Source organism: Meles meles, chromosome 1 (genome assembly GCF_922984935.1).
Source record: "Meles meles chromosome 1, mMelMel3.1 paternal haplotype, whole genome shotgun sequence".
NCBI lineage: Eukaryota > Metazoa > Chordata > Mammalia > Carnivora > Mustelidae > Meles > Meles meles.
Genome location: NC_060066.1, coordinates 172,751,521 through 172,773,891, shown reverse-complemented (window position 1 = coordinate 172,773,891; position 22,371 = coordinate 172,751,521). Strand labels below are relative to the sequence as shown.

The 22,371-nt window shown below is 50.0% G+C and overlaps 1 protein-coding gene across 2 annotated transcripts; it reads right to left on the bottom strand.

The window, feature by feature from the left end:
- Positions 1 to 5,003: 5,003 nt before the first annotated feature.
- PARS2 (prolyl-tRNA synthetase 2, mitochondrial) lies at positions 5,004 to 11,328 on the bottom strand. 2 transcript variants are annotated; one of them, XM_046007854.1, is made up of 2 exons: positions 11,275 to 11,328; positions 5,004 to 7,171 (listed from the first exon to the last, which is right to left on the bottom strand). In XM_046007854.1, exon 2 carries the CDS (start codon positions 7,141 to 7,143, stop codon positions 5,716 to 5,718), a length of 1,428 nt encoding a protein of 475 aa, XP_045863810.1. In that variant the 5' UTR covers positions 7,144 to 7,171; positions 11,275 to 11,328; the 3' UTR covers positions 5,004 to 5,715. The 2 variants fall into 2 exon arrangements, with proteins under 2 accessions (XP_045863810.1, XP_045863814.1); XM_046007858.1 differs by having other exon boundaries at positions 11,279 to 11,288.
- Between the last annotated feature and the right edge of the window lie 11,043 nt (positions 11,329 to 22,371).

Genomic DNA, 22,371 nt, shown 5'->3' with positions numbered 1-22,371 from the left:
TTCTCCTCACCGGGCTGGCATGTAGCTTTCTGGGGGCCAGGGGTCAGGAACACAGGTGGGACCATCAAACTTCTGTGTGGTTACCTCTGTGGATTTGGGGTGGCAGCTGGAGACCTAGGGTGGGTGGGGGGCAAGGTCCCTTTAAGCTACCCCTGAAATACTGCTGGTAGGTATACAAGGGCAGGCAGGGAATGGAGAGAAATTACAGTGGCTCTCACCACAGAGTTAGGGTGCTGGACAAACCATGTACCCTGGTTCTTTCACTTCATCACAATGGCCATGCGGCTCAGGTCTACGATCCCAATTTTATAAAGGAGATGGGGCCACGTGGTCTCACCACTAGTGAGTGTCAGAGCCAGAATTTGAACCAAAGTAGCTCCCTCCAGAGGGCATCTGCCTCTTCTGTGTTTTTATTCCATTTACTTTACAAATATTTAACGCAACTGGCACCAACCAACAGCAGGGCCTCCAAGGCCTCTGCCCTCAAGGTCACTGTTGAGTAGATGTCAGAAATCTCACCCTGAACTGGAAACTGCTCCAAAAAAGAGAAATAGGGCCACAACAAGCAAGTCCTCACCCCTGCTTGGAGCCCTTGGTGGCTCTCCCTTCCTTCAACATTCTTGGTGTGGCACTCAGGGCCTGCCCCCTAACTGCCCCTATGGCATCCTCTCTCCAACCTTATCCCAGCCATCCCAGACACATTCCATTCAGCTGTGGGGCAGGAGGGTGCAGAGGCCTAAGCACACCTCTAGAACCAAGATATCTGCTGTCCGATTCCAGCCCTGTAACACATTAGCTGATGGCCTCAGGCCCCGTGCCTCAGTTTCCTTATGTGCAACACAAACAGCATAATAGCACCTCCCTCATGCAGGTGCTGTGAGAATTGTATGAATTAATCCATGTGACATCCATGGAATAGCTTGCCTCAAACTAAGCTCTCAATATAGGACACATTTTTTATTCTCCAATCCTGCCATGCTCTTGGCTGTGGACACTGCTCCCTCTGCCTGGAGCATTCTTACTTTCACTTGTACCCTTGCCTCCACCCCCAGGTCTTCCTCCCTTTCCTGTTTAACATCCAGTCCTTAACCAGGCCTGATGCCTTCTCCAGGAAGCCTTCCTGGCCCCGTCCCACATGTCCCATGACAACCATTACCATACTTGCCACACTGCATTTTAATTGCTCACTGGATGGTTCCTCCCCCTTCTTTGTAAACTGAGTCAGGGACCCTGAACTGTGCACTTCTATACTGCCAGCACGTAGCAGGTACACACAAGTAATTACTGAAGGCCCAAAGGAAGGAGTGTGAGTTCTAAGTGGATTAAGGGTGGAAGCCACCACACATGATGGAGATGGGCCAAGAAGTTGGGAGAGGGACGGGGAAAGGGTGGTGAGTATGGGCTGGAAGGACCCCCAAGCAAAGGCAAGGAGCACATTCCAGGGGGCAAGCATAGCGGCCTGGCTCACTAACAACACTGGCCATCTACTGGGCACTGAGGGCGTGCCAGCATTCTAGGGTGCTTTATGTGGACTGGCTTACCCTGCCTGGGAGCAGGAAAGTAGTTTACAGTACCATTTTACTGACAAGGAAAGTGGTACAGAGGGTAAGTAACTTGTCCAAAGTTAGCTAGCTAGTGAAAAGTAGAGCCAGGATTTGAATTCATGACTCCCCTCAGCCCTTCAGGAGATCTCTGTAACGACTGGGTCTCTGTCTTTGAAGAGTTGGGGTGAGACCCAGTGGCCCTTGCCTGTGCACTCCAGTGCTGTGGTACAGTCTTGACATTCAGTGTCCTGCAATATCCCCAAACTTAGCCTGGGCAGAGAGTCCAGTCTGCCAGAGCCCACAGATGACTCCCCACAGCACTTGACACCTTGCCAGTAGGGCTCTGGTCAGCCCACGAGCTTTCTGGCTGAGGCTGGGTGACAAGTTCTTCCCTTGCAAATGGCAAGGAAAGGCCACCTTCATCCTCACTTTCCTTCATCCTCACTCTCCTGGCCTACAGTTTTATTTCACCAAGAGCAACCAGGCTTTAACCCTGGAAGCTCATTAGCAGCCTCAGGGGTTGACTTAATAGGAGTGGACAGCATCCCTGCACCAAAGTGGTACTTGAACGGGGACCCTAAAGATAACCACCCCATTCTGCTGGCCCATGCACACCTCCCGACTACATACAAAGGGCTAATTGGCCTAGTATAGGGGCAGCTGCCACTTACTCTGCTGTGAGCCTGACACCATTGTCCCTGTTTTACTGAGGAAGCATCTCACACAAGGTCATGTGGCTATGAAGTGGCCTAGGCAGTCTGACTCCAGCGTCTAAGGTGGGTCATTACGATGTAAGTCATTAAGTGCAGCATCTTGATTTTTTTCAAGTATATCCTGAGTTTGCAATAACAACCTAAAAAAATTTCCCATTTTCCACAGTATAAAACTTTTCCTAACTCTAAAACAAAAGCTTACATGCCCTTGGATGCATAGTAATCCAGTCTAAAAAGGATTCTGGCATCTTGGTGTAGAAATGATGGTGGGAACTCTGTGAAGTTCCCTGGCACTCAAGTAGTTAAACGACAATTTCAACAGATTTCTGCAAAATGCCTTTATTGATAGCCCAGCAGGTGTTTCTTCCATTAAAACACAGAATATTAATGGAGTCCTTGATTTACATTCTAGGCTTGATTTACGCAGTGGTTTTGTTATGCACCAGCTTTTGTCCCCAAGTGTTAATTCTGCTAAATATTTCCCGGCCAGTTGCTTCTAGATCTCCCTAAGGAATGAGCAATGATAATACATCCTATGCCTGTTATTTTGCCAGCATTCCCATTTCATCAATTTATGGCAAGAGGTAACATTGGCAAATAGGAGAGAGCAAGTAAGGTACACGGTCTGAATATGTCTTTCCTCTAAGGAGATGGAGCCATTCCATAGGCGTCACTTAGTTCTTGCCCGTGGCCCTCCCCAGGAAGGTTATAAAGCATCACATCAAGAAAACTAGATGCAGGTCTTGAGATCCGTTACCAGCAGATCCCGAGCTCCCCATGGTGGCCTTTCCTAAGTCATCTGGTTTGTGAAGGATGTGTTTCCTGAGTGCACAGGGTTAAGCATTTCACTTAAGTGAATGCAGGAAACCCCCCGGGAAGTGCACTGCCATGAACGCATCTTACAGATGAAGCTGAGACGCGTAAAGGGCAAGTAATTTGTCTAAGGTCATATCCCTGGCAAGTGGCGGTGGATCTAGGATTATGTCTCTTCCAGGTTCTGATCTTCCCACCATAGCGTATTGCCCCGGCTTCTTAAAATACACGCTGGCTTAGTCATCAGGACACGTGGATTTCTGTTCAGCTTGCCCTTTGGCCAGTCACTGTACTCCCTGTATTTTTCTCCCTTGGAAAATAAAGGATGGTACCTATTACACATGTCCAAGGCTTTTGCAGTTCAGAGGCCGATCTAGTCAGACGTCTCTTGCAACAAGATCAACCAGAGGTAGCCTGATTTAGGGACACAGCTCTTGGCCTGTAATCAGGTGTTCTGCCAGTCAGATGGTGTGTGGTAGGTTAATTCCCACTCCAGGCCTGCTTCCCATCTGTGGACAGGCGGGGCTCCAAGTCCTCCTGTTCTAAACTTCCATGATTCTGTATCGTCTTCAAATTATTCTGTAACTTGCACATTTATGAAGAGTTTAAAGTTAATTGGTTCTCTATTCCTGAGATCTGATTTTTAAAAGTGCTTACATTAGGCTAGCCTTCCAGCTTCCATAAATCAGCTGATGGAGCACAAATCTACAATTAAAAAAGGGGGAGTGGGAGGTAGAGGCTTCCTGTTATGGAAGGAACAGGACACAGGGATAAAAGGTACAGCACAGGGAATATAGTCAATGGTATTATAATAGTGTATGGTGACAGATGGGAGCTATACTGTGAGCATCGCTTAAAGTACAGAGTTACTGAATCACTATGTTATATACCTAAATGAATGTAACTCCGTGTATCAACCAAACATCAGTAAGAATTAAATATTTTTTAAAAATATTAAAACGCCAATTTGCACAATCTAAGTGCTCGTCTATTTGAGGCTAACTTGATTAGATAGACATAAATAATTCAGTTTTATTTACTGAAAGCACTTTTGTCTCGGTGGAGGCCATATAGTTGTAATGGGAATGGCATCAGTATTGCTCAGTCTTTGGATGTTGGCTCTGATACTTCGGAGCTGTGCACCCCCTAGTAAGGTGCTGAACGGAGCTTCAGGTTCCTCTTCCGTAAAAGAACAGCACCCACCTTGCACAGTTTAGAGTATTAAAATGATACACGACAGTGCCTCACAGCACAGTGGTATGAGGCAGGTCCTGAACAAATAAATGAGCAGACCATTAAAAGCAGAGAGCTCCCATCAGTCCGATAATGTACAGAGCAAATGACTCAAAACACTCAGCTACAAAGCCGCTCAGGGCCGGCCCGGGCCTGGAAGGACGCTGGGAACCGGGAATCTGCGCGCATGCGCTTCAGAATCATCTACGGAGCTTTAAGATGCACAACGCCCACGCCACACCCAGACCCTAACCCGAACTGGGTGGGACTGAAGTGCAGCCGAGGGGAAGGTCCCTGATTTATAATTCAGCCTTTCTAGGTTTGCTCGCAGAATGCACATCTCCTGGCCCAAATGCCAGCCCAGAACACCACTGGTAGGCCTGGGGGCCGTCAGCACTTGGCATGTACATTAACAAGGAAACCTGAGGGTGTGTGCTTGGGCGTGGATTAGTCGAGCAGTAACAGCAGTACCAGTAATACACTGCTGGGAAGCTGTCCGGCAGGTGGGATAACTGGCTAAGACAAGAAGTGCAGTAAGCTGGGATGGCTCAAGTCTGATCCTAGTTTCCCAGAGAATTCAGGCAGAGACCTTGATATATGCCCCCTGGTGTGGCTTGAGGACCAAGCTCTGCTCCTAGGACAAGCTCACTGTGACACCTGAAGCCTGCTATCCCTCACACATGGGAGAAGAAATGGCTTCAAACATATTCCCAGCCACCAAAGGTAGGCTTCTTTTTGTTTTTGAGCAGCGTGTAGAAAGAGTAGAACAAAGGACAGAAGAGTCTCAGGAAGGAAGCCACTGCACAGTTAAAATGGCAGGCATTACCACCATTCATTGACAGGCAAGGCTCATCCCAGTGGTCTAATTTTATTCAATCAACAGAACCTGATCTCTGTGCTATGCCGCCTCAATAGGGCAGGTCTCTGGAGGTGGTTTTTTGGGCCAGTAACTAATTCTATCAACTTTCCATGTAGCTGAGATATGGAAGATCAGAGACCTGGTGAACCTCTTGTGAACCCGCTGGTGACAGCTGTAAGGACTTTACAGATCTAGTTCCATTTTCTCATGTCACAGATGGGGAATCTGAGGCCCCGGCAGGGGAAGAGACATGTCCCAGTGGAGGAGGGCTGATGGGCCTGCTCTTCAGACCAAAATGCATCAAGAGGCCAGAGGTCAGACTGCCGGAGCTGGGAGGGGCTTGGCCGCTGGCCACCCTCACCCTCTGCATGGGAAACTTGGCCAAGAGAAGGGAAGGGAAGTGATTCACAGCTTCCCTAGCACGCTCCCTCCTTCCATGAGCTGTCTCATTTCTGGAGCGACCCGCCCTGGCAGGGAGTGTAGGAAAAGGCAGCCCGAGAGTGAAGAGAGTGAACACGGAGGCTGCAGGAAGGGGTGGGGGTGGCTGGGGCTTTCAGACAACCCGCACTTGGCTCAGAAATTCTGTGACACCCTCTCTGGTGAGGAAGACCACCTCACCGGTGTTCTGGCTCCAAACTTCAAAATGTGCTGGGTTCTCCAGGGCCCTCTTGCCTGCGATGATCACAAAGGGGTAGCCAAACTTGTTGGCATCTTTCAGTCTGTTTCCAATGGTCCGATGGGTCCTATCGTCAAGCAGGACTTCTCCGCGGAGCTGCGGCAGCGTCTCCATGATACGGTCGTACAGGTGACCCGTGAGCTCGGCGGCCGCCTCCTCCTTACTGCCCTTCTTTGGGGGAATGAGGCACACCTGGTAGGGTGCCAGGAGCTCCGGCCAGCGAACGCAGTCCTCTGTGGACAGCACTTCGATGGCGGCGGCCAGGATCCGCGTCACGCCCAGGCCGTAGCAGCCCATCTCGGCCAGGCACGGCTTGCCCTGGGCGTCGGTGAACTGGGCGTTGAAAATGGAGGAGTACCTGGTGCCCAGGTGAAACGTGTGCCCCACCTCGATGCCTCTGGCCTCAGTCAGCGGGCCCCGGCAGGCCGGGCAGTCAGTCTGCGACATGCGCAGCGTCTCCATGTTGGCCGCGAAACCGCAGCCGGGACAGACGGCAAACCGGTCCTCCCCGATGTCGGCCGGCAGCTGGAACTCGTGAGACGCAGTGCCCCCGATGCTGCCCACGTCCGCCTGCACCCTGACGCACTGCAGCCCCAGCCTACGGAACAGGCTGCCATAGGCCTCGCCCACTAGGCCATAGGTGTGCCGGGCGGCCTCTGGGGAGGAGTCGAAGCTGTACATGTCCTTCATGTAAAACTCCCGGCCGCGGAGAAGACCGAAGCGGGGCCTGGGCTCGTCCCGAAACTTCCTTGTCACCTGGTACAGTAGGAACGGGAGCTGCTTGTAGGACACTGTCTTCTGGGAGGCGACCAGGGCGGTGACGGCTTCCTCATGAGTGGGTCCTAAGCAGTATTCCTTGCCGTGTCTGTCTCTGAGTCTTAGCAGCTCCTTGCCCATGAGGTCCCAGCGGCTGGTGGCTCGCCAGAGCTCCGCTGGGCTGAGGCTCGGCATGTTGACCTTCTGCCCCCCGATGGCCTGCATCTCCTGGTCTATCAGCCGCTCGAGCTTCTCCAGGGCGCGCACGGTATACGGCAGGAGGTGGTAACTGCCAGGGCCTGCTGGGTGGATCAGGCCCACCTGCAGCATCAGCCGCTGGCTCTTACACGTCAGGTCGCCAGACCTGCCCTCAAGAGACAACACCTGGTCTTCCCGAAGGTTCTGGGGCTGGAACATGCGAGACAGCACCAAGCGCTTCCCTCTCTCGGGGTCAGGGTGGTAAAACCTGTGAGGACCACACTCAGAGAGCTGGTGGCTGCAGGTGGCCAGGACGGGCAGTGCTCTGCATCTTGACAGCAGCCCTTTCATGACACCCGGCCCAGAGAAGTACTTGTGCCTGGAGAGAAATGAGCCATGCAGAGACAAGTGTTAACCATGTCCTGACACCCAGACGAGACGCAGCCAGCTGGTTCTGGTCTCCAACACACTTCTGAGACAGCCACCGACTTTGCAGATGCAAACCCTTTCATTTCTAATTTTCTAGCAGATTCAGGTCCTACTTCTTGTTTAAAAAAAAAAAATCAATATTCTCACATTTATAAAAATTTAACAGCATACTGTGGAGGGACACCACAGCAGGGGATCACACGGGCTCTGGAATCAGGCAGCCTGGGTTCCTGGCGTGCTTCTTGCTGACTGCACCCTGTGTAGCTCAGGACGTGTGACCTAACCCCTCTGTGCTCAGTTTCCTCATCTGTTGAATGGTAATACAACAAGACCCACCTTGCAGGTGGGGACTTATTGTGGGGACTTAGAAGAGTTACACAAAGTTAATAGAATAGTATCTGGCACATTCTATGAGTACAATCCATGCTATTGTTACTATAGAAAACTGGGGAAAAAACCAGAAACAAATAAAAAAGAAAAGGAAATCAACTCCAGTCCCTCAGCCTGGTCATAACTGCTGCTGACGAGTCCTTGTCTCTTCTGCCCACACCCCCAGCCCGTTTCCTCCTTAAGTGTCTTGTGCCTCCTTCCCTCCTCCTAGCATTCCCCGTCAGGCCTCACGCTCATGACTCGGAGTCAACATCTGCACTCCCTACGTGTCTCTCAAGCTTCAGACCTACCTAGCCAACTGTCTCCCGAGAGAATACACTGCACAGATATTCTAAATGCAGCACCAGGAAGGAGCTCAGCATCTTCCCCCCAAACCCACTCCCACCAGTGCAGCCTATCACTCTCCATGGCACCAAAAGCCACCCTTTGCCCAAACCAGAAGCCTGGGTCCATCCACTCTGGCTCCTCATGGCCCACACGCAGCAGCCCTCTTGGCCCCATCATTCCTGCCTCTTCACTTGCTGTTCAATCTGTCCCTCCTCCCCACCTCCACAGCCTCCATCCAGGCCACTGCCATCTTCCCCCGTGAGCCACTGCAACAGCCTCCCCCTGGCTTCCATCCCGCCTTCCTCCAATGCATTCTCCATGCTGCAGCCACAAGGGACGCATCCCTCATGGACGGTAACAGTGCTTTCCTAAAGTCTAGTACAACGACTTCCTGCTGCCCTCAGAATCAGGTCTCAGCTTCTGACCCTTCCAGCGCACATGCGAGCTTACTGCTGGCTTTATCAATAGCCCTTTCCCTGTTCCAGCTGTGCCACGCTCACTCTTAAACACCCTGTGCCCCTTGCATACCAATACCGCTTATCCTCCCGGCCTCGAGATCCCCATCCTGTCCTCTAGGATGCCTTCCTTGTCGCACACCCCTGCCCAGAAGGCCAGCTTCTGCCACAGCAGCCCCTACTGGTCACCCATCGCTCTCAGACTGACTGCTCAGGTAGCACGCGGCCTGTGCTCTCCTGGGCATGCAGCTCTGTGCAGCCAAGGATCCTATATAGTGTGCTTGCCACTCGGCACGGAGCAGGGTTTTACTAGACACTGTCTGCTGAATGAGCACATGTGTTTCTCTAGGATTTCACAAAACACATTCCTGATGGCAATACAGCATTTCGTTAAGCATATCAGAAATGATTCTACTATAGAGAGTTGTCATTTTCTCTGTTACATTCAATCTACAGTGAACAGAAGGCTTTTGTTTGTGGTACATTTGAGAGAGATTCTCAGGAGTGGAATTACTGGTCAACACATATGAACTCTTTTAAGGTTCCTGATTTACACTGCCAAGTTCAGTGAGAGCCTCTACCTTTCAGCATCTCCCATTACAAAGAGCTGCCCTGCCGTATGCGGACAACTGGTTATCCTCTCAGCTCTGGAGCCTGAAACCCTTGCGCGGCCCCCTCCAGCTCCCAGGGGCCTCAAGTCTTCCAGCTGGTCCCCTGCCACCTCAGGCAGCCTCATCCGTTTCCCCCATGCGTGGTACAAATATTACCATCTCCTACATGGCCTGTGGCCTGAGACAGGTTGGGATGCACTACCACAGAGCCCTAATGTGACTGACTGAAAAAGTGTGGGCCCCGGAGGTAAGTACACTTGGTTCACATCTGACCTCCTCACTTATTTCAGGTCCCACCTCAGGCCAGTGGCCCACACCACAAACTCTTTCCCCCTTGACTCCTCCTAAAGCAGACAGGTCTGTCTCCGTTTGACCTTCCTCTCAAGTCTACCCTCTCCTTTCTGGTTTACTGCCTCTATTCTGGGTTAGCTCCTCAAAAATGCTTGGTCCAATGCAGTAGCCCAGTGGTTGTGAAACTTAAGTGAGCATCAGAATCACCTGGATGTCTTATTAAAACACTGATTTGGGGGCTTCAGGCCCAGAGTTTCTGATTCAGTAGGCCTGGGGAATGGGCAGGGAAACTGTAGTTCTAACAAGTTTCCAGGTGATGCTGATACTGTTGGTCTAGGGACCACACTGGGAAAAGCATTATAAACTCCACATGAGCAGTAACTGTGTCTGTATTATTCCAAGTTGCATCTGTAGCATTACACATGGTGCCTGCCCACAGGGGATACTCAATAAATGTCCATCAATGACTGGACTGAATGACTCTTGAACCCTGTCTGTCCTGTCTCCAGATTACAGCTAAAAAGACAGTTGATCCAATCACTCCCCTGCTTATAACCCATCAATGGCTCCCCATCATAATTTTCCCGAGATGGTACTTCTATAGAAAGCCTCTTCATATTTTGATCCTAACACACCTCTTCCAGCTTTTTATCCCATCACTCCCCTAACATGTCCCAAACTGCTCATCATTCCTGGAAGAGGCCAGCTTCACCCCAGCAACAGCAACATTCAAGCTCCTTATTGCAAGAAGTGTCTCCAACCCCTCCAAAAGGAGAGAATCACTTCCTTCTCTGGGCCCCCATTGCACACACTTCTTCTTTGTTTACTGTTCTGGAATAATTTTCAAAAATATCTCTGAGAAACTTCTGTGTGCCAGGTACTGGGAGTGAGCAATGCTTCATGTCCTATTCCTCCATTAAACGAAGAGTTCGTGATGTTCTCTACATTGTCAGATTTCAGGGCCTAGCACAATGCCTAATATTTAGGCTTATCGTTTGCAGATCAAATGTATTAGTGAACGAAAAGCAAAGCAAAGGGGTGCAGTGCAACAATTATCTGGATAGTTTAAATAAGAGCCATAGCCCTCTGCCCTCACCCACAATCTGTCCCCATCCTCAGATCCCTCAGCTTACATAGGCGGGAGAATAAGTACTATGATTTCAAAATTTTCAAGGTTATCTACAAACAATACCTCGAAAGCAGTATAGGAATTAACTTGTCCTGCACCTCAAACTCTGGCAAAGAGCGTCTGAGTAATTCATTCATTCAACATATTTTAACAGAGCAGCTACTCAGGTCCTTGGGGCACAGGCCTCTTTTAAGGTTAACTCACAATGGCCCTGCAACCCAATCAGGAAAGCTGTGCGTAAAGCACTTCCAACAGTGCCCGGTATATAGTGAGCGCTACAGTGTTTGCTATCACGCCCAACTCACAGACGAGGTAAGCTCAAGGATGTGAGGTCACCTGACCAGCGACACTGCAGGTGAGCACAGGGGCACACCTGTAAGGCTAGGTCCTCGCCTCCAAGTTTCACCGTTTCCGTCTGGGACCATGTTGCATCAAAGCAATGGGACTCCAGACCTGGTTCTACGAACAGGCTCAGCCTTCACTGGCTACGTGACCCTGGTAAAGTGACTTCAGTCTCCAGGCCTCAGTTTCCCCATACATAAAATGGGAAGGTTGGCCGGGCCACCAGGCGGTCCCAGAGGGTCTCTCCAGGGCTGGCACTTCCGGGAACACCGTGACGCTCAGGAGACCCGAGGTCCCTAGGGGAGAAAGGTCTGCGCTCATGTTACAACAGACGAAACACACTATCCCAGAGTTCAGGAGTCTGCGACCCCGCCCCAAAACAAGGAGGGACGCACGTGCAAGCACAGCTACAAAGGTCCTAGGTCTCCGCGGCTAAAACGGACACCAAGCCCAAGTCCTCTCTTTCCCCCGCCACCTCCGCCCAACCCTCGCTGTCACCCACGCTCACCAACCAAAGTGCCAGTCAACGCCGTCCGCGCGCCTGCCACGCCGGCCCAACGCGCCTGCGCTAAGGGGCATTGATCGCCCCCAAGCCCCGCCTCCTGCCTTTCTTGCCAATCACAAAGCCGTTCTCACGGAGACTAGCCCCACCCGACTCCGGAAGCCTGTGAGAGGTTTTCCGGAAGTTTAGCTAAGGAGAAAGAACTCCGCTCTCCTTCACGACCATAGATTGGCTTGGACAGCGAAGAGCAAATTATTGTTCCGGAAGTGCCCTCTAGGATTTAGGGAGGTGTAACTCTATGATAAAAGCCTGGCGTTGCCTCCCGCGGCGGGGGGCCTCTCCACTCTCGGAATGGAAAGGCTGGCGGCGGTGTAACCAAGGCAACAGTAGGGCCTTTCCGTTCGGAATCTGCCCTAGGATTTTACAGGTTTTCAATTTAAATACATTAAAAATTTTTAAGCAGATAAAAGTACCTTCATTACAAAGCCCAAGACAGTTTTCAAGACATTAAATCAAACTTTCATTCAAAAAATATTTTTTTCTAAAAAAATAAGAAATAAATTAAAAATTAAAAAAAAAATTTTTTTTCGAGCAGCTACCATGTACCAACCACTTGGAGAAATTGGGAATAGTGAACAAAACAAACAAAATTCCCTGCATTCAAGGTGGCTTTTATTCTAGGGAAAAGAGTCAATAAATCATTCCCTGCATTCAAGGTGACTTTTATTCTAGGGAAAAGAGTCAATAAATCAATATAGTGAAATTTAGGAGGGGAACAGGAACTCGGTAACCAAAATAAGTAGTATTTTTATGCAATTAATTAAGTTTACTGTAAGAAAATAATCTGTGGTAGGGGCGCCTGGGTGGCTCAGTGGGTTGAGGCCTCTGCCTTCGGTCTCAGGGTCCTGGAATCGAGCCCCACATTGGGCTCTCTGCTCTGCAGGGAGCCTGCTTCCTCCTCTCTCTCTGCCTGCCTCTCTGCCTGCTTGTTATTTCTGTCTGTCAAATAAATAAATAAAATCTTTAAAAAAAGAAAATAATCCATGGTAAACAAAATACCAAAGTTTTGAAAAAAGACAGAATCCATCAGTATGCATCCATAGAGAAAAAAATTAACTATGAAAAAGGAATGGGTTGGAGGTAGAGTGGTTGCAATTAAGGATAATCAGGGAAAGCCTCATCTAAAAAGTGACGTTTTGGCAAAGACCTTTAGGTGAGAGAGAGCCTTGCAGCTATCTGGGGGAAGAATGTTCTAGACACAGGGAACAAGCACACATGTCCTGAAGAGGGAGCCTATATCATGTAACTTCAGTTAACTAAGAACTGCTGTAGTCTATTGACTGCCTAAAATGTAACAGACCCAATACAAGACCCCGGCCCCAAAAAGCTCTCAGACCCCGAGATCTGCCAGGAGCAACATCATATGATCAGTGTAATAGGGTCTGTGGGAGGGTAGGGAAGGAGGACTTCACTGAGGAGGTGATCTTTAAGCTGAGCCTGAAGGATGAGTCGAGTTTCCCCGGACAAGAATGGTGGTGGGAATGGAGTGGAATGGCCAGGCTGAGGGACCAGGACACTTGGACAGGGAATCGGGAAATGAGCTGGTATGAGGGAATCATGGGGTGTCAGAGGGTTTACATCTTTATCTCCCACTGCTCCTCACAAAGTGCTTGACAAGCCAAAGTAGTGCTTCTCAACCTGAGCTGCACTGACCCACCCTGTGCCTCAGTCCCCTTGCTCTGAGATGCTGGATATCAGTCTGGGGCGGGCCTTAGTGTCAGCGGTCCCCCAGATGATCTAAAGTGCAATCTGGGCTAGTTCAGTGGGTCTACACGAAAGGCACTGGATGGCCTGGTGGGGCACTGGGTTGTAGGGGGCAGTGTTGACAGGTGTCATCACCCTGGTCCTAGAGTGGAAGAAAATACAGCTTGGGTAGACCCCACGACAGGCATTTGCCTCCCCCCAGCTAGGAGGCCAGGCACAGCTGGGCTGGACTTGAGCTTTTTTACTCTAAGAATGTCACTTGGCCTCTGCAGCTCAGCATTGCGGTCCAGATTTTCCCTAAAGAGTGCAATCCTAAAGGTTTTACTGAGACAAGACTCCCCATGCCTCCTCTCCGGGGGCAGGAGGTGTATAATCTTCAGTATCAGGACCCACAGGGCAACCTTGTTTCTCCCTGCTCCCATGCACGTTATTACATCCCTCCCAATCCTGGAAGTGCCAGGCATCCATCCTCTGCACCCTGAGGTGTTAATTATTTCTCAATTAGCAGTTCCCAGGCTGTAGAGCATAGTGGTGTGGAGAGGCCTAATGACTTGCGGTGTTTATACACCCCCACATCTTCAGAGCACTTTACCAATGGTAACTAATTAATGCTTACGACCCCCTTGGGAGGCAGGCCGAGAACTGCTGCATTTTACCGTGCCTTTGCAGGAGGTTTTGTAGCCTGGAGCCAGCCGTGGTCAGAGTAGATTTGCTCCCCACTGAGAAAGTCCAGGGGTGGTGGAGACCCAGAATCTAGCCCTTTTGCCACAGCAACTTCTGATGTGACATTTCAATCAATTACTTGATCAGTTATCTATTAGGTATTTGATTCATAGAGTTCATTCGTGATTAGAACCCCACAACCTGTAAAACAGAGAAAAAAAAAACACAGAAAAAATCCATTCATTCATTCAGTGTCATTAAAAACAAAAACAAAGCAAAAGGACGCCACGTGCCACACCTGGCCTTGGTGCCCCACAGCCCTGGGGACACACCGCACACTTAGTAGTTTGCTTCCACCGGTTCTTGGTCAGACTGGGAGCTCCCTGGCGGTAGGTACAGGTTTTGCTCTTTTCTGTATCCTTAATCTTGACCAGAGGGCCTGGCCTGATTGGGGTTTAGCAAAGCATTTTGTTTTTTGATTGTTGTTTTAATGTATGAATGAATGAATGAATAGATGATAGATAGATAGATAGATAGATAGATAGATAGATAGATAGATAGATAGTTTCTTCCTCAGGCAAACCCCCTCCAAGGACACACTAAATCATTCCCTCATCCAGAGCCCATGGCCTGGCACAGAGTGCCTCTAAGTACATGTTGAATGAACAAGTGAAGTCAGAGTTCATGGTGAACTTCCTGACCTCAAGTTGCTTATAATCTCCTGGAGAGTTTGCCTCTCAAAGTGATGGTCCCAGAATCCCGTGGTAAGAAGTTGTGAAGAGAGGAGAACAAGAGCTGTACTACATGGGGGAGAGAGAGAATGGAATCAGGGAGGGCTTCTTGGAGGAGGGGACATAAAAATGGACCTTAAAAGATAACTAGGAGCTTCCCGGGATGACAGGGGAGATAGAAAGACAATGTAGTCAGAGGGAAAGCAGGCGACTACTAGCTGCAAGGAAGAAGGCTGAAATGGAAGGGTTTTACACCAGGGAAGGACATGGGCCGCCATGTTTCTTTGCCTGAGTGAGGTGTGAACTCCGATGGGACGAAGAGGATGGTGAGAGAGGCGGGATGGGTGACTCCTACAATGGCCCAGACCCGGGCAGAGGTGGGAGAAGAGGGGACAGACTCCAGGGCCCTGGGACACACAACCGGGTGGACTCCTGAGCCCACCCCCAGCGTGTTAGCCCAGTGTGTTAGCCCAGACAGACTGGATGGTAGGGGGAAGGGCAGCCTTGACTAGGAATCCTGCCAGCCACTTCTAGGGATGTGACTTGGGGTCTCCTGCTTCCTTGGTTCTTCATTAGTAACACAGGAATCATGAGGCACACATAGGGCCATTGTGAAGGTTCAATGGGAGATGTCATGGAAAGCGTCTGGCTCATCCTTCAATCCATTCCAATTCAGAAGACCCTGCAGCTCCCCTCACCTATTATAAAGAGAGAACCACCATTCTGCTGCTGCCCATTTCCTTCAGACTCCCTACTCCTGCCACCGCGTACCACACTGATCCCTTTTTTTTCCAGCGGCCTCTTCTTCTTGGGCCCAGAGTGTATCACTCCTTCACTTGTTTCGTGCCCAAGTCTAGGGTCATTAGAGGAGACCAGAAGGAGGCTGGGAAGGTAGCCCCCCCCTTTTAAAAAAAGATTTTATTTATTTTAAAAGAGAGAGAGTGTGCAGGCAAGTGGGGGGGGGGGCAGAGGGAGAGGGAGAGAGAAAATCTCAAGCAGACTCCTCACTGAGTGTGAAGCCTGATGTGAGGCTTGATCTCACAACCCTGAGATCATGACCTGAGCTGAAATCAGGAGTTGGATGCTTAACCCACTGAACCACCCAGGTGCTCTAGTGGACCCCTTTTTTATCCAGAATCCTCAGAATTGAAGAGTGTGACTACCAATCATCATTGTTCACATTTATGCACCATTTGCTCTGAGCCAGGGGCAATATTAAATGCTTTACACCGTCGGATTAAATCTCATGACAGACCCAGACGTGTAAGTACCACTGTTATGTCCATGTCACAGATGAGGCAACCAAGGCTTGGAAAGATTGGTTAGCTTGTCCACGTTCAACACAACTAGTAAAAGGGGGAGAAAGGATCATTTCCAGGTCTGTTTGGCGTAAACCCTGATTTCCACACTCACAGCCTCCTTGTCAACTTACTTGTATCAGACATGCCTCGACTCCTACCCAGATTTGTAGGAGCGATCACCCAAACAGACTGTTTCTGTTCGGCTGGGGCCCCTCTGTCTGCACACCTGCTCTTCAGGGCCTGGCTCAAGGGATGTGATGTTAGGGACGTAACCTAACATTAGGGACGTTTCCTTGAAGGCCCCACTGGCCGGGACTCTCCCTCTCTTGAGACCCCTCAAAATTGTGTCTGTTCCCTCTCTGGGGTTACTGCTGAGTGTGCACACGCAGTGGGGCAAACAGACCTGAGTTCCAATCCTCACTTTGCTGCCTTTTTAACATGTACCTGTGGAGGATACTCAACCTTCCTGAGGCTCACATGCCACAGTCTTCAAAGAGCAGTGACAGCTTTCCCTGGAAGTCTGATGAAGATGTTAAGGACTCAGCCCAGTGTCCGGTGCAGAGTCAGGGTTTAGGAGGGCTTGCTATTATTTTTCTTATTATTGACGAGGAAGGTGCCCTCGCTGGCACAGTGCCAGACACACACTAGGTCAGTAGCACATACAAAAAATGCATCTCTTCCCTCCACACACCCGCAACTAGCCCGTGAGCTTCCAAGGGGTGGAGGGACATGTCATGTCCATTTCTAGCCCTGCTGCAGTAAACCTGCTTACTATGTTGAAAGGTTTTGCTCTTTCCTGCACACAGTAACTCTCGATACCTATTTGCCAAATTAATGTCTTTCTAAATAATTCCCTCAATTCATAGAAATGCCTTGTTAAACATGCAACAAAACAAAATCCCAGCAATTGTTAATCTGTCACCCAGTAAGTCCCTCTCGAGTACCTGCTTGCAGTGAGCTCCGCAGAGCACGGGCACACGGCCTCAAGACTGTGGCACAGTGTAGTTGTCCTGGGACAGCGTGAACCATCACATGTCTGTGAGTGTGGCTGTGATTCTAGCAGGCTCTCTGGTCACTGTCATCTGGGAGGGTGAGGGAACTGAGTTCCTTCCAACAGCACCCCCCCCCTTCTCTTTGGTGCACTGTTTGGGTTAGGGGTGAGTGGGATGAGTTGGAATTTGTGCCTTCTGAAGCCGCTGGCTCAGAGCGAGGGAGACGGCGTCTGGATCTAAAGACGCACGTTTGTTTTCCAGTTCTGGAACTTACTGGCTGTGTGATCTGGATCAAAGGACTTGACCTTTCTGGTCTTTGAGTATAATACAATGGGGTCAGTAAACACTTTGAAATGTTGTGAAAAGCAAGCTAACAACATTACAAAACAACTTTGTAAGCTGAAAGTCCCATATGAACACTAGTAACAAAAATATATTCAGGGGCGCTGGGGTGGCTCAGTCCGTTGAGTATCTGCCTTCGGCTCAGGTCATGGCCCCAGGGTCCTGGAATTGAGCCCTGAACCCCACGTTGGGCTCCCTGCTCAGCTGGGAGCCTGCTTCTCCCTCTGCCTCCCCCCGAAACACCGCCTCCACTCCCTACTGACACTCACACTCTCCCTCTCTCTCAAATAAATAAAATCTTAAAAAAAGAAATATATTCAGATCATTCTTTTGCAAGATTAAATGTGTAATGAGATGATGACTTTTACGTAATTAAATGAGATTATGTATGTGAAGTGCTGCAAGTGCTGTGTATCCTACACAGCACTCAGTGTGGGATTAGCTATTGTTAATAGCTCAGTGTGGCCCTCGAAGCTGCTGTGAGCTCCTCCAGCTAGCAGCGCTTTCCCTCCACGTCCATGCAGCTCCCTCCTCCCCCTCCTCCAGGTCTTTGGTCCAATGTCACCCTCACAGCCTCACAGCCAGGGTGTTCTGACACCCTCATTTACATCGCAATCCCCACCCCTGCCCCCTCTCTTTCTCCCTGCTTTTCTTTCACAGCATTGATCACCATTTTACACAGTAAATGCCTTACCTAGTTTTTTTATTTGCCTAGACCAATGGGCACCAAACATTTTCTGTAAAGGCCCAGGCAGTAAATATTTTATGCTTTGAAGGCCCTATGGTCTCTGTCACAACTACTCAGCTCTGTTGTTATAACATGAAAGCAGCCATAGAGACTTGGGAACAATGAGCATGGCAGTGTTCCAATAAAACTTTATTTATAAAAACAGGCCGTTGACTGAATCTGGCCTGTGGGCCATAGTTTGCAAGCCTTTGGCCTAGATAATTGCCTGACATATTGCAAATGCTTAAGAAATATTTGTCGAATGAATTAATTAGTGAATAAATGAATGAATGGAGGAGCACAAAACATCTGGTGCAGTGCCTGGTACACATCTGGTACTCAATAAGTGCACATTCCTTTCTATTTCATACTCAATAAATACAACAAGATGGGCCATGATGTGCTGCAGCAGAGGTGTGAAGAAAGTGCCCTGGGAATATTGCGGTGGTAAAGTCTTCCTCTTGGCACGAGGGAGGACTTTGAAGGTGTCTAAAGCCGGACTCCCCCGGAAGATGACTCGAGGCAAGGATGCTAGGTCAAATAGATTATTTGGGAGGTGATCCCAGGAAGCACTGGTGGGAGGCAGGGAGTGAGAGCAGAGGGCACCGGATGTGAATCCAGGGTATGGCAACAGACTAGCAGTTTCCTGCTGTGGGCAGTGGGGCATCAGTCCCAACAGGACCACAGGGAGACTGCGGAATATGCTTCAGATTTATCCTGTCCTCCCACCCCAACAGAAAGTCAAGCTTTCTCCCTGAGGCTTTTAGCCCCGAGCTTCTAGCCGGGTGGAGAGTGGCGGGTGCATGCTGTCGGATGGTCTTAGTGGGTGGGTACCTAGTGGGTGAGGGGAGCAGGGAACATGGGCAGGCACTGCCGTGTTGCTCGAGCTGGCCTTGCAAAATAAATCCACGCCAGCTGGTAAAAGGATACCACTTTCACGTCTTTGATGACCATGGCTAAGCCTAATCCTAACGGGGACACTTGCTAATAGCTGTTCCAGCAGACAGAGAGTGTCTTCTGTCCCATTGCACCCAGATGGAAAACTCCGTGGGAAGGACTCTGATCGGCCCAACTTGGGGGGAGGGCGGGATATGATGATTGGCAGCCCTCTGCACCTCTCTGTGTGGGGGAGGACCCCTTAGGAGCCCAGGAAGGGGAGGAGAGAGGTCCCCAGCAGGGCAGGGCACTGGGCAGACGAAACAATAGATCTCCACCACAGTAGGGGTGGTTCTGTTTGTTTCTTTTACTTCCTGGATGACAAATAAAACTCACAGAGGAGCTGCAGTTTAATGACACAATTTACACACCAAAATAGAACAAGCCCCATCACAATGCTATTGACTATTTTTGGAAACACAAACATGAAAAACACGTTCAGATTTTTTAAGTGTTCAGTTTATAGAACAACATATGTGATAGAGGAGAGAGTAATCTAGACCCCAAATAGTTAAAGAGACATTTGTTAGTACTCTTCACCCTTCCTACATTCCAAGGAGTGTGGAGGGACCTCCGGAAAGTCATCTCGCCTCCCGGAGCCTCAGTTTCCTCATCTCTAAAATGGAGACAGTGCTGATACACAGCTAATGGTCTTGTGAGGATTAAATGGGGCGAGATGTGTGAGATGTGTGCCAGAATGGCCCATGACAAGTTCTCATTAAGTCGTTTCGATGGCGATGATGACAATGACTTTCTTTGACCTGGCAGGTGGAACTTCCCCTGCTCGGTCAAATTGTTCTTCTGTGGCCACCTAGAGGCCAGGTGGAGCACTTCCACCTCTCCAGAGGAGTTTTTGCTCACCTCTGTCCCCCCCCCTCCTCCTCCTCGCAACACTGGAGAGATGGGAGAACAGAGTGAGCCTGCCATGGCTCACCCATGTGCAGCCTGGAGTAGGGAGAAGCTGGGGCAGGAAGGACTGGCTGTTAGAGTACACGCTTGGTCCATCAGCAAGCCTTGCCGCTGAACTGGCCCCACGGAGCCCAACCCCAGCTAGAGTGGGGAGGGTTTCTCCCTGGAAGCACGCCCGCAATGCTGGGGATCTGTTTCCATCTGCTCATTTTACTGCTGAGTTGTAAAGTGCTAAATGTCATTATCCTCCCCTTCCTTAAACAAGAAAAAAAAGTTAACAGCCTGAGAAAAGGAGATATTTCACTTCATTTGGCATCTAGCCACCACCATCCGCACAGGGTGCTCCCTTGGGGCCTGATTAGGGATGAGGAGGAGCCCAGTTCTGCTCAGCTTTCAGCTGCCAGCACCTACTCTGTGCAGGCTCTCAGATGGGGGCCAGCAGCTGAGGGCTGGGTCACAGCTCAGCCCGCCCACTGGCAGAGTAGCCAGACCAAAGTGAGTTGTTCAAGTTCACCTTCCTTATTAGGGTATGTTCCTTGTGGCCCTGAAGATGAACTTGATAGTGGCAGTAGTAATAAAAGTTTTTTTCCTTCCTTCCTTCCTTCCTTTTTCTTTCTAAAGATTTTGTTTATCTGAGAGAGACAGACAAGAGACAGCAAGAGAGAGCACGATTGGTCAGGGGGCAAGGTAGAGAGAGGCAGAGGGAGAAGCAGACTCCGGCTGAGCAGGGAGCCTGATATGGGACTCGATCCCTGGACCCCGGGATCATGACCTGAGCTGAAGGCAGATGCTTAACTGGCTGAGCCGCCCAGGTGCCCCAGAAAAGAACATCTCAACTCAATAGCAGGACATATTCCGCAGACTAAAGATCTGCTGAAAAATGGAATGATTCCCTCAATAGGCAGTGAGTTGCCTGTCTTCCAGGGGCATGCACACGGTTCAAACACTCTTTCCAGAATGCTCACTGATGAGAGGAGTTCTGATCTAGAAGGAGAGGCTGGAAGAAGTGATACCTAATGTTCTTTCCAACACTGAGATTCTAGAAACCCGTCATTGAAAAATGTTATCTGTTTTCACGATCTTTAATGTGCTTTCCTCACACAGGCTAAGCGGGAGTTTCCAGCTGCCTGATGTTGGCTGCTGGACCCAGAGGAAGGAGTAGGCAAGCAGCACCAGTGGGATTCATCTTCATTACTCCGATGATGGGATCATTAAGGCTCTTAGTCTCCAACAATCCCTGCTAAGGAGCTCCCACCGCTTCAGCGATATGACAGACAGTTGTCCTCATGGCCACCTAGTGGATGGAGGTGTTCTGCAGGGCTCAAAGCTGTAATTAAATCAAGATCAGCCTCCCGTTAGCTTCCTCCTTGGGGCTTCCACACCTGGTAGTGACTTGCTGAACAGGTGGAGCCAAGGGCCAGGGAATCCAACAGCCAGGGAGGTGGGGAAAGACCACTAACACAGGATGGGTATCACTGGGGTGGTGGGGGATGGGCAGCCAGCACTGCCAGCTAAAACCTTTGATAGCTTTCCATTTGTCTTCCAACGTCCCCAGTGTGGCCCACAAGACCACCTGCTCTGCCTGGCTGAAGTCTTGGCCTGAGCCGAGCTCCCTGAAAGCAAGGGCCTATTTTGGTCTCCACTGTGGCCCCAGAGCTTGGCACTATTTTTGGCATTTGGCCAGTGCCTGGTAAGTATTTGCTGAGTGAATGAGCAGAAAGCCTGTAGTCTTCCTGGATTTACTGCAAGTAAACTTGGCAGAGGATACAGCGCTGAAAGGAAAGAGAGCACTGGCCGACGAGTCTGGGGGTGGGGTTCAAGTGTGTATCTGTCATCAGTTTGTTGCTCGACCATGCCCAAGTCCTGCTCTCTTGCCTCGGTTTCCCAGTCGCAGAACTGGGGATTGGGAGGAGGTGGAGAGGAGATGGAGAGCAGAAGCTTTCTGGTTGAGCTCTAAGCCTCCCAGGTCTTTGAGCTGCAGACCTGGCCCCAACCTCAGCCCTTGTGCCCCTGGTGGTGATGGAGTCACCCATTTGGGACTGAGGTAGTCATATCACTGCTGTGAGTTTACTCAGCTCAACAACAAACCTGAGCATATCTTGTCTGCCAAGCTCAGAGCAGGGCCACAGGGCTGAGTCAGATGTGGTTCCTGCTGTAAAAATTCCAGAGCTGACTTATGACCCAGGGAGAGGGGAATAAATGTAACACAGTGGGTCGCAGTGCCCTGAGAGCACTCCATGCATAGAAGAGAGTGAATAATGACAGTTGGAAGGATTTGACAAGATTCCCTAGCGGAGACACTTTTGAGGCAAGCACTTGGAACAGAAATTACAGGAAAAAGAGCCAGCAGAGGAATAACACATACAAAAGCACAGAGGTAAGGCCCTTTGGACAGGGAGACCAGTACCCGGCGGGGAGGGAGCAGGGGTAAAGTGATGGGATGATTTGATCACAGGCCTACCTCTAGACCACAGATGACAGATCTTCGAGGAAGGGCTTTGTCCCAGGAGACAGAACACAACAACTGCAAGTCTGGTCCAAATCCTGGCCCTTCCCATATTTATCTGTGACCTTGTTCAGTGGCTCAGTGTCCTCATCCGGAAAGTGAGGATTATAGTGCCTAGTCTTCAGGGCTCGTGAAGAATTTAGTGAGCTTACATGTATGAACTGGCTTGCACATAGGAGATGTCCTGAAAATGGGGTTTTCTTTCTCTCTTTGTCTTTTGGCATGACCGGGT